At 41.4% G+C, this 12,656-nt stretch overlaps 1 protein-coding gene across 1 annotated transcript in view; it reads right to left on the bottom strand.

The window, feature by feature from the left end:
- Positions 1 to 2,717: 2,717 nt before the first annotated feature.
- Positions 2,718 to 12,656, bottom strand: part of LOC143808711 (cytochrome P450 2K1-like) — a 28,854-nt gene continuing 18,915 nt past the window's right edge. The window contains exons 6-10 of the mRNA XM_077291641.1: positions 11,965 to 12,141; positions 6,733 to 6,874; positions 5,456 to 5,640; positions 3,833 to 3,974; positions 2,718 to 3,724 (exon numbers count right to left, since the gene is read on the bottom strand). Of these exons, the coding sequence (XP_077147756.1) occupies positions 3,546 to 3,724; positions 3,833 to 3,974; positions 5,456 to 5,640; positions 6,733 to 6,874; positions 11,965 to 12,141 (825 nt within the window). The 3' untranslated portion in view covers positions 2,718 to 3,545. The remainder of the gene's footprint in view (positions 3,725 to 3,832; positions 3,975 to 5,455; positions 5,641 to 6,732; positions 6,875 to 11,964; positions 12,142 to 12,656) is intronic.

The raw sequence follows: 12,656 nt of genomic DNA, 5'->3' as shown, positions 1-12,656 counted from the left end.
TCCAGGCAAATGTCCCATCACATGAACCCTGCTTTACATTTCTGGTTGATTCAAGGGTTGGCTAAGTGTGGTGAAAATTTTTAGACTAGTGATCGTTCCACTGCTCCATTTCAGGTCTAATCGTTGAACGAGCAAAAAAATCTCTATTTATCTTACAAAATCTTCAAAAGATTAACACGATTTCTTTTGTTTGCCTAAAAAATGTTTGCATGAAGAACGAGTTAGAATCTGTTGGATTTTTGCCCCTTACCTTTCTAAATATTAATCCCATATCATAAAAATTGCCACTAATCTCTGAGTTGTGGGCAGGTTTGCCATCCGTCCATAAATTCCAGGACAATCCGTAAATGTAGGGCACTTTTTTTGCACTGTCCGTAAAAAAAAATTAAGGTGTCTTTGATTTTTTTGAGGCTGATGAAACTTTTACAGATTATGTTAACTATTATAATCATTTTACATTTTACAGTGAATGCAGTTGATGTCTTCATATCAGAATTCTGGACATGGAACACTTATAATCATAATGATTTTTTATGGCTTTCCAATGTGTTCATAATAAAATATATTGTCTGTCCATGATTTTTTTTGGAAAAAATTGTTAAAAAAAGTCAAATTATCGATCCTGTTTGTGAGTGGCCACAGAATAGAGGATCCAGAACACATACAGGCATTCCTATACGAGTAATTGCTTGTTCATAGGCTGTGTTTTTGCTAAATCAATGTAATTCCTAAAATGCAAACCTCAGGACTAAGAGTGACTGCACCTAGTACTGAAGCTCAATTCCATTTTCTTGAACTAAGTTGCAGTCTCATCTCAGTAAGCAATGATTAATATTAATATTAAAGAGAACCTGTTGGCATGATATTGTAATATAAAGTAAAGACATGGCTGTGATGGCACTTTAAGGCAGATTAATTTGATACTTTTGGTTAAGAAATCTCCTTTGTGGTTCTTTAATCACCTTTTGAGGTTTTCTGCTAATAAAATTTTGGTGCACAGGGGCCGGACTATGCACTGGATCTTCTCTTCCTTGTCTGTGATTTATGACTCCTCTGGTAGCCTCCTGTCCTGATTACTGGCCCTTCCCCTGCCTCTAGTCCACTCTGCCTGCCTCCACTCTGTGATTCCCCAGTACCTCTGCTTGCCTCCAGTCTTTGATCCCCAGCCCCTGCACCAGCCTCCAGTCTATGATTCCCAGCTTTTCTGCCTGCCTCCAGTCTGTGATCCCCAACTCTGCTGACTGGCTCCAGTCTATGATCCCTGGCCTTCCGCCTGCCTCCAGTCTGTGATACCCAGCTCCTCTGCTGGTCTCCGGTCTGTGATCACCTGCCCCTCCTCTTGCCTCCTCTCTGTGATCCCCAACCCCTCTGCTTGCCTTCAGTCTATGATCCCTAGCCCCTACGCCAGCCTCTAGTCTTTGATTCCTAGCCTTTCCACCTCCCTCCAGTCTGTGATCCCCAACCCCTCTGCCTGGCTCCAGTCTATGATCCCTGGACTTCCGCCTGCCTCCAGTCTGTGATTTCCAGCTCCTACGCTGGCCTCTGGTCTATGATTCCCAGCTTTTCTGCCTGCCTCCAGTCTGTGATCCCCAACTCCTCTGCCTGGCTCCAGTCTATGATCCCTGGCCTTCCGCCTGCCTCCAGTCTGTGATCCCCAGCCCTTCACCTGCCTTTGAGTCTAGGATCCCTGGCCCTCTGCCTGCTTCCAATCTTTGATAAAACAAATGGGATATAGAGGTAGATTTTTCTCTGCGCTGCTTATAAAATTAGAAGTCCAATTAAGTAATCCAATGAAAAAGAGGCTTTATTATTAAAATAAAGCCACTTTTTCATTGGATTACTTAATTGCACTTCTAATTTTATAAGCGGCTCAGAGAAGAATCTACCTCTATATCCCATTTATTTTTATCTTTGGTTGGTCACGAGGAGGCCGGTGGATCTGCAGCAGCTTACTTCTTTATGAGCCTCTGTTAGGGCTCAATCTGGTGAGTAAATTTGAATAGAATTTATCTCCTTATACCCAGATAAGACTCTATTGCGCTTTTTATTTCCTCCTAGCCCTTTACTGCTTCCAATCTTTGAATAACAGGTCACTGCTGATCTATGAAAAAGAGGAGCCAGGTCATTCAAATATCTGAAGCGGATGGAAGGGCTGGGCAATCCCAAACAGGAAGAGAGGAATATTCAGTCCCTCCTCTGTGCACCGAAATCTAGGAGCAGAAAACTTCAAATGTTCATTAAAGAAGAACCAAAAAAGAGGGTCTCTTTACCAAAGTTATTAATTTAATCTGCATAAACGCGCCATTACAGCTATGTCTTTACTGTAAATTACAATATCTTGCTGACAAGTTCTCTTTAATTATGTGAATTAGGAACCCAAATTGTACCGGGAACGAGGGTGTTGTGTGATCCATTTGAAGAGGTGGCAGTTTCCATTATACACCACAGGAGAGGCAGAAGCAGCTGAGGACATCTCTCCTATAGAAACAGGGTGCACAGAAACCCCTTGCTTTGAATTGATTTAATTATTGATTATTTATCAAGGTCATATATGAAACTAGCTTGTTAATAAGTAAACCTTTGTGAATGCAAAGTACTAAACTGAGGCTCATTACCAGAGCAATAAGCAGAGCAAGATATCAGAGTATCTGTAAAAGCTAATCTGCTGATGATAGTTTTCATGTTCCTTTACATTCAAACCTGGAGCTGAGACAGAGTTACTTTTTCATTCGATTTTTATTGGGTTTCTTACAAAATGCACACTTAATACTGACAACAATGACATATACAAGAATATAACATACATTTACAAATAGCATTAAAGGGCAGGAATGTTTATTTTCATATAATGACAGTCACTCCTCAAGAAACTGAGAGTTGTCAATGACTTTATGTTATGTTTCCCAAGTACATGGGTCCTTTTTTGACTGTTGTAAAGGAGACCACCAACAATCATATATTAAAGGTGTTTTAGGTCAAGGAGAATATGTGATCTATGTTGATTGATAATATTGAAAATGATCACGCCTTACAGACACAGTGTTATAGGGTAGAAGGAACTGTGGGTAATACTAAACAGTGATTGACTGTAGATTTTTTGTGAAAAGAGTAAATTTATAGCAACCAAACTATTTAGTCATAAGCAGGGATGACAAAACGAGGGGTAGATGAGCAGACACGTAGATAAGAAGGAGGAGCTGGACAAAAACAGATAAATATATGTAGCATCCTACCACAGCCCATGCAAGGAATGAACACCCTAGAATATCATCGAAAATTTAATTGACCCTCACACTATCCCAGATCACTATGGAAGACCATTAGGAATATTGCCATTAACCCCTAGGCCACCTTGGACAACAAGGATAACAATGTATTAACAACTTGGTCACACTAGATTACCAAGAATATTTTGTTTCACACTTACCCAGATAACTACCCTTGAATGTAATCCCCAATCCATTAAAGACCTCCAGTATTTAGAGCTAATCATGAAATCACCCCCAGCTTAAAGACTAACACTTGCAGTGGCTGATGTGTGTTGTTTAATAATGTGGAATTGCACATATCTCATGTTCTTGGGGGCGTGTGGTGAAGCCAACGGCACCACTGAGATCCAGCTTTGAACCAGGTGGAGCCTTGAATGTGAAGTTCTGAAGCAGCTTTGTAAAGAAGAGGAAAAGTTCCATTTTAGCCAAGTTCTCTCCTGCACAACTTCTCTTCCCTATAAAAAAAGAGCAGACAGAAAACCTAAGACCATGGAGTGTTCTGGTGTCAGAAAGTCCCTGAGATTGTTGAATTATTCACCATCTCTACTTTTGAGAATACTCACCAACAGAAAATGGTATAAAGGCCTCATTTTTGACAAAATTTCCATCAGAGTCTAAAAAATGTTCAGGATAAAAGTCATCAGGTTTCTTGAAGTACTTGTCATCTCGAAGGACAGATGTCAGTGATGGTATTACATGAGTTCCCTGCCAAAAAAAAAACATGAATTCATGAATGATTCTTCATGCTAAGATGTACTAAATGTAGGGCAGAACCCTCAGCAATAATACCTGGACCTCATATGCGCACATTATTAGATCCCCATGTGGAAATGTATTCAGTACTTTTTGTGGGCATCTGAGGAAGCTGGTGTATTTCTTCTCAAGCAACCTCTCATTGCTAAACCAAATGAAATCTGAAAGTGATCTCTATGCAGCCCCTTTGGCCCAAAACATATATTTATTTAGGCAAGAGAAACTGAACAATAATCTGGGACATTGTGTTAAAGGGGTATTAAAAAAAATCTTATTTTGCATCCAAAGGAAAGAGGATAACTTTCCGATTGCTGAGGCTTTGACCACTGGGACTCCTAGTTAGCCTGTTATCGGGGCTTTAGGACTTTTTACATAAATGCCATTAGCTTGGAGTATGATAACAGCTCCATATTGCATGACTAAATAAATGACCTCTTCTAATGTTTCCTAATACCTCAGGATGTCTTTATAAACTATAAACAAGGTCCCATTAATCAAGACTTGAGATAAGTTGATCGTTTCAATTTTTGAATTTGTCAGGTTTGATAACTTTACCTCCAAAATCAATTTGCTTAGAATACATTTGCCACAAATTCCTAAAAAGTCTCTAACTGCCTGAACAAATGTGTTTATCACTCTACGGTCGTCTAGGAGTTTATTGAACCCTTTCTCAGCTCTGCATTGAAAAGACAGCCTCTTTAATGTCTAAATGATGACAATATATCTAAATACTGTAGGTGTAAATAGATGGTAAGTGGAAGTGGTGGTGATTTATCTTTTGGATATGAAAAATATGTACATGACTTGCCAATCTCGCAATGCAGGAAGCATACTTTCTGTTGATCTCCAGCCTTGGATTCAGGATTTTGTTTCAGTAGCAATATTTTCACTGAGGGGCTTATTGCTGCCCTCCTTGTAGTATGTGGCAGTATGTGAAAAAATGCTGATATTAAGGTGTGTCTATTTCAGATCAATCAATTTGCAGTCACACTGACAATACAGGTACAGTGCTTCACTGCTTAGGCCTATATCTATCCATAGGTGGAATGAACTATGTGCTCTGGCCTCCTTTTTTTCTACACTGTAAAAGCATAAAATGGCACTCCTTGACCAACTCCCATCTTTTAGGTTTGCTGTGATAACCCCATGATTGGCTGTGTTAGTCCATGTCATGTGATAGCTGCAGTGTATCATGGTGAAGCCATGCTGCAATACATGACTTTATTGCCCCACTCTTAGTCTTTGGTTGTGTGTTAAGCAATGGTGGGCACTTTTTTCTTTTGGCCGATCCTCACAAACTCAATGGCAACATTTTTGATTATGTGAGTATCTGCAACTTTCAGGAAATTCTACTAGAAGTTGTTAATCTACAGATTGATTCAGTTAACTCTAAGCAAGATGCAACCAGAGGATATTCTTTTTTTAATACCTACTTTTGGCAGGAAGAAGCCCTTTACTGTGACATCTTGAGTTGTCTGATGTGGCACATTGGTTGGCACAAGATTGGCAAATCTCTGAATCTCATGGATGACAGCGTCTGTGTATGGCATTTCTTTGCGATGTATCATCTGAGGTTCAGCTAAACCGATTACTTTTTCGATTTCATTTTGAACATTTTCTGTTTTTAAAGAAATAATTATCCTTAATATTTCCAATTCTTAACTAGAACCATGTATCCTGTTTTATAAACTCCCAGATCCCCAGCTTTCCTTCATAAAACCATAAAGGTACTTGTAAATTAGCAGACCCTGACCGTATAATTTGTATTAAAGCATCTAAGGAGCCTGTGTAAAGATCATTGTGAAGGAAGGAGAAGGAGGTGAGCTGTGACATGCTGTATTGTGAATGGTGGATCTTGTGTTAGCTACTGTATATAGAGGTCTTATCAGTCATTGTACAGGAAGGTGAAGAGGTTAGCTGTTACATTAAATATTGAAAATGGTGGATTATGTGTTATATAATGTATATAATGGTGTTATCAAACATTTCACAGGAGGAGGGGGAGGTGAGCTGTGACATTACCTATTATGAATGGTGAATCCTCTGTTCTACTACTGTAGAATAGAGGTGTTATCAGTAGTGATGAGCGAGCAATAAAATGCTCGGGTGCTTGTTATTCGAGTCGTAATGCTCAGGTCCTCAACCCGAGTAACAAGTTTAATGGAAGTCAATGGGAAACTCAAGTATTTTTCCAGTGATTCCTCCTACTTGGATACTGAGACTTGACCTTATGGAAGACAGGGTTATGCTGGCAAGCTGACTGGAAGCATTTATCTGCTATCCTTCCAACAACCTTTTCACACTGGTCTGGCTCCAAGAGTGGTGTTCCACACCCCCTTGCAAAGTGAGACAGGAAGCTGGGTTGACGTAAAGTGGCTGAGGGGGATGAGTCCAGTGCTGTAGCTCTCTTACTTCTATTTTTAGGTAATAAAGATGCATTTCCCAAAAGAACTTTTCTATACAGCTTGTCTGATTTCAGTCTGACAGGACATTCTCTTGCACATAGCTTTTTCTTAGATGTCCAGGACACAATAACAAATTTCCCATTATCCCCTGGGTTAAGATAACCACTCCTTGTCAGCAATTACCGTTTTATCCACTATAGCTGCTGGATTATTCTAAATCAACAGTATAGCTTCTATCCGTCACAGTTAGACATAACTGCTTGTATATTTCTATTGTATTTACAACATTAGTGATATCTTCTTACTTTGGATTTCTGGATATTTCATCATCAGTAGAAGGCCCCATCTCAGGGTGGTAGAAGTCGTCTCCATTCCAGCAGCGAACAAGTCAGTTACAACAGCTGTTAAGTTTTCATCATGAAAATATAATTCAGGATTTGGTTTCTCCTGAAAAGCACAAAATGCAGAATACATCTATTAGGGAACACTGTAGACAAATATAAGAAAAAACTAAAAGTATATTGGAGCAAAGTAAATCTCCATTTATTTTAATACTGTTTCATTTTTTATTTCAATTGTTTTTGAATAATTTCTAACTATAAATTAAGAGCACTTGGAGTTTTGTTTTGGATATACAGAACTCCAAATCCCCTGTATAGATCTTCTTTCTTTTAAATGTAAACCTGCCCGCTAGTGTTGACGAGGTTGACCAATAGAGGGAGCTTACTGTATACTGTTATTATTGAGTTCAAGGTACAATCAGTATGCAGAAATCTCCTTCTAGTGGTGACTTCAGGATGCCAACACAATAATGGATAAGGAGGGTGTTTAGATGGCTTTATCAAATTACCGTGTTAGATAGTAGCTTGTGAACCATACTTCAGCTCAAACTTCATTAATGCACTCAGAAAAACCAATTGTTCTGCATCAAACAGGATTATGAGAAGAAAAAAATAATTTCTTAAAGAATAGAAATTAATTAGAATCTATGCAATCCAAGTAAGAGGGGCCTCATATTTATTTCCAACATGCACATAGGTCTCCAAACTGTGTACTTCCTTAGATCTCAGCTGAAAGTGTAATACATTAGAGCAGACCTGGGCAAAAGGCAGCTCATGGGCCACATCTGGCCCTTTGGCTGTGTCAGTCCTACCTGCGGACCGAGATAGCCGTAGCGCTGGAAAACAGAGTTCCACATGCCGCACCGTGTCCACCTGCTTGCTGTCTCCATCTGCGCTGACTTCTCTGGTGGAGGAGGGGCCTCTGTCCACTTCCTCCACCAATCAGCGTGTAAATCAGCTGTCACGATGATGTAGTTTCTTTGTGTCAACTGTGTGCTATGGAGATTCAGTGCACAGGAGACACCAAGACCGAAGCAAAGCGCCGGGGAACAGGACCGAGGAGAGTATGTGGTGTTAATTTTTTTCATGTGCATGGGATGTTTGGGTGAGCATGGAAAGGCTATGAGGGTGTGGTGCTGCACAAGGGGAGGCTATGGTGGTGACATAGTGTACTTGGAGAGGCTATGTGAGTGTCGATATGCACATGGGGAGGTGATGGAGGTGTTATGATGTACATGGAGAGGCTATGGGAGCATTGTGCTGCACATGGAGATGCTACGGGGTGTTGTGCTGAACATGGGGAGGCTATTGGGGCGTCGTGCTACACATAGGGAGGCTGTGGGGCATGGTGCTGCACATGGAGAGGCTACGGGGTGTTGTTCTGCACATGGGGAGGCTATTGGGGTGTCATGCTGCACATTGGGAGGCTATGGGGCCTCGTGCTGCACAAGGGGAGACTATGGGGGTCTCGTGATGCACAATGGGAGGATATGGGGCCTCGTGCTGCACAAGAGGAGGCTATGGGGGCATCGTTCTGCACATGGGGAGGCTATAGGGGTGTTTTGGTGCACATGGGGAGGCTATGGGGTGTTGTGCTGCACATGGGGAGGCTATTGGAGTTTCGTGGTGCACAAGGGGAGGCTGTGGGTGCCACGTGCTGCACAAGGGGAGGCTATGGGGCCTCGTGCTGCACAAGGGGAGACAATGGGGGCCTTGTGCTGCACAAGGGGAGGCTATGGAGGCCTCATTTTGCACATTTGGAGGCTGTGTGGGGCTTATGCAGTATATGGGGAGGCTGTGTGGGGCTCATACAGTATATGGGAGGCTGTGTGGAGCTCATTCAGTATATGGGAGGCTCTGTTGGGCTCATGCCATATATGGGGAGGCTGTGTGGGGCTCATTCAGTATATGGGGAGGCTGTGTGGAGCTCATTCAGTATATAGGGAGGCTGTGTTGGGCTCATGCCATATATGGGGAGGCTGTGTGGGGATCATTCATTATATAGGTGGCTGTGTAGGGCTTATGCTGTATATGTGGAGGCTGTGTGGGGCTCATGCTGTATATGGGGAGGCTATGTGGGGGCTCTTACAGCATATAAGGCTCTGTGGGGGTCTCATACGATATACAGAAGGGGCTGTACTCGGGTTCAAGCGATATATAAGGGGATGCCAACTTACAACTTACAACATATTAAGTGATACAATTAATATTAATATAATTATCAATAATATAATAATTATAATATATTAATGTTAATATTGAGCAGAATTAATTTTAGCTTATTGGTGCAGTCTTCGACAACAGTCACGGTCTCTCATATGGCCCCTTTGGAAAATTAATTGCCCACCCCTGCATTAAAGCATTGATCTCAAACATGTGGTCTGACACCACATGGAGCCCTTGAGTCTGTCAACTGTGGCCCACCGGGCACTGAAGCTCTTGGGACAGCACAGAGCAGATCATGGAAGAAGCTTGTTGTCGCCCCTTACTGACATTACACCAGAGCACAATCTGTCAGGATTTTGGAGTGGAGGGGTTTCTTTCCTATCCTTCTGAATTGCTGGTGGCAGATGAACATGGAGAGGAGGATTTTTTTACCTCTTTCAGCGGAAAGTGATTTCCATAAATCGCCATACATGTACGATGAAAGGATATCATCAGTCAGTGTCAGTTGTAAATGGTAGCTAGCTATCGAATAACCCAAGCTATGAAATGGTACCATAACCCTGGAAGAATTGGCAGGGGTGAGACTGTTAACAAAGAACAAAGTTGTGGTCTAGAGATCTAATGAATTCAGAGAATGGTCCCCCCTCCCACTAACAGACTTTCCTTGAAGGAATCCAGTAAGGATTAAAAGGGTCCTTTAAATGGCATGTCTTAGTGAGTAATGGACCTCTAGATTTAATTTGGAATTTCTCACCTCTCTTCTCCGCCATATCCTTTCCAGTAAATTAAACAACCAAAGTACTATAGTGCGCATGTGCCAGCTTCACTTCAAAGCCATCGATACTGTGTGCCCTTTCACGGCGCATGCGCACTACAGAACTCTACTCTGCCCTCGTCAAGGCAGAGGGAAGTGCGCCAAAGCAGGAGTGCAATTGAAGTATACTGTGTGGATGACATGGGATGCATCATCCACATGAAGCAGGAAGAAGGACCGCGATTGTAAGAAGAGATGAGGTTCCAGATCAAGGCCAGAGATGCCCATTTAACCGGACCGGAGACATATATACAACATGCAAGAATGGTGTAAAAGAGGCCTGAAAAGTGATGGGCACTCTTTAGAAACCTGGTGAAAGGTTCCTTTTAACAGGCACTTTTCAATCTTAGAGTCCTGCACCTGAACTAAACTGATCAAACATTTGGGCTGATAGAATTTTTGATCTTTCAATTAGATCAGACTATCACCAGGATAAAATAGGACATTGTGATAGAAAATGTCATAGAAGATATTGTTCATAAAGCATTAAAATACTGGCTTAAAATGAACTAAAGCATCAAATGAGAAATAAGACCCAGTAAAATCAGTTATCTATAGATGGAGATGAGATAAAAAATAATTTGAGAGGGCAGCAGACATGACTGGCAGTGGATCTCTCATAGAAAGCACAGGAGCGCTCTGCTGAATCAGCCCTAATGGGAGAAGCAGCAGAGATGGCTGCCAGCCAAATGATCGGCCGAACCATCATTCAGTTGACAGACATCTAATATATGGCTTGCTTTAGACCAAGGCATGACCCAAAAGCATTGTCACAGTTATAGGGGTGATCCAAAGACGAAGTCATCTTCATTCTAAATCCCTTTCTATATGATGACATGATCTATACTATTTTGTAATATTCTTGCATTAAAAAATCCCTATCGGTTCCGTGATGACATCATCGAATCCACCCAGGAAATAGCATTATGTTACAAAGCATTAGATCCCTGGATCACTCGAGTTCAAGGGTTTATCTCAGCAAAACAAAATTTTGCTCAGGAGAGTGGATTTGTACCAAATGGAAAACTCAAACCTACTCACTCATCAGCATCCACTAGGATCCAATGCAGGCCACAATGTAGTCTTTGCAGCGACAGGAAGTAGCCCCTAGCCCCTAGCTGCCTTACCACTGAAGCTTGTGATTGGCTGCAGCAGTCAGGCGATTTGAGCAGCGCGTCATCAGATGTTATATGGTGATGCACTTCACAAAGTCATCTGGCTGCTGCAGCCAATCACAGGCAGCATTGATCTGGTGGCTGGTGTAATATTGGCATCCATTCTTCCTAATTCTTTGCAGACCAAGTCCCTACTGTTAGTTTGGTTATTGTGATCCAAGCGCTGTCTATTTTTCATGGACATGTCAATTTTGCTTAAAGAGGTTGTCCACTATTTTTACATTGATGACCCAACCTTTGAATCTGTTATCAATGTCTGATAGGCTGGGGTCCGACATCTGGCACCCTCCAGATCAGCTGTTATCGGTGCCGGCACCCGGCCAGAAGTACTCACTTGCCGAGCAGCTCCATCAACTTGTAGTGTCTGGGGCTTGGTACTGCACTACAAGTAGATGGAGCAGCTCAGCAAGTGAGCACTTCGGGATGGCGGCCACCATTACTGAAACCAACAGCTGATCTGGAGGGTGCCAGGTGTCAGACCCCAGCAGATCAGACATTGATGACCGATCCTAAGGATAAATCATTATAGTAAAAATAGTGGACAAACTCTTTAAGCTATATTTACATGTCCATGAAATATAAAAAATAGACAGTGATCGTATCACAATATCCAAACTGGCAGTCAGGACTCCAGACTTGAAATAACTTTTCCATTGAAATATACAAGTAGTTAGCTCAGGTCAAGAGTGTCACCATAGCTCATAGCTATGATTAAGGAATTAATTTTGAAATGCATAAGATGTTTTGATACATGTTTTTAAATGTTGTCTATGCCCATAATTTTTTAATAAAGAACAAGAGTTTGTCTTGAAAGACAGAGCCGAACTTTTCTTCCAATGCTGTCCATATGTCAAAGACGTTTGACTTCCACCTTTAAAAGCTTTGTCAAAACTCGTTTTATTGCATTATATCATGAAGACTGGATTCCCAGGGGCCCCAGCATTCTTACTCTGCCCTTTTTCCATGCTCAGCAAATATTAACCTTCTCATTTTGTCCCAGAAAACCAGTATTATTAAAAAACATCTATCTTATTACTTTACCTCTTTCTGCTTGACCAAAAAAGAATCTATAAGACTACTCTGGTCATTCACATCCAGTTCCTTCCTTTGTTTTGTGAATACTTCTTTAACAAATGAATGTAATTCAGTAACATTTTGTTTGATACATTTATGAGTTCCAGGAAACCAGCGCATCAGGAAAGGAAATGCGTTGTACAACTGTGGAGGAAAATGCATATGAAGTCATTGCATATAGGAGTATTGATGGGTGTAGCAACTCATCAGTATAACATACATTGTACCATTACCACTACCTCCTAGTTGATGATGCAAAACTTTAACTTTCTCCGTACTCAGAAAGATGGCTGATTATTTACTTCTTGTGTTTTGGGGATTTGACAATACCTATCTTGACCATACGAGGTTACTCAGCTGGACTTCAACCCTAAGGACTCACACTAGGCTACAGGGCAGACACTTCTGGCTGGGTTTAGGTCTACCCTGCTCATACTTTGGGAAAAAAATATTTTAGTACCTCAAAGGGTTACCCCATACTTTGACCAATTGCGTCCAAACTGTTCCAGTTTATCGAATTCCATTAAGGACATAGTTTTACACGCAGTAAATAACATTGGGTTATGCCTTGGCCTACACTTAGAGGGGAACAATAGACTTAAATCCTTACAAGAAGTTCTTAGTCTAGCAAAAGAGACCTCTATCTTCAGTGGTTCTCA

The sequence above is a fragment of the Ranitomeya variabilis genome, chromosome 2, assembly GCF_051348905.1.
Source record: "Ranitomeya variabilis isolate aRanVar5 chromosome 2, aRanVar5.hap1, whole genome shotgun sequence".
Lineage (NCBI taxonomy): Eukaryota > Metazoa > Chordata > Amphibia > Anura > Dendrobatidae > Ranitomeya > Ranitomeya variabilis.
Note: the sequence above shows the minus strand (reverse complement) of the source record. Positions and strands in the feature narration are given on the sequence as shown.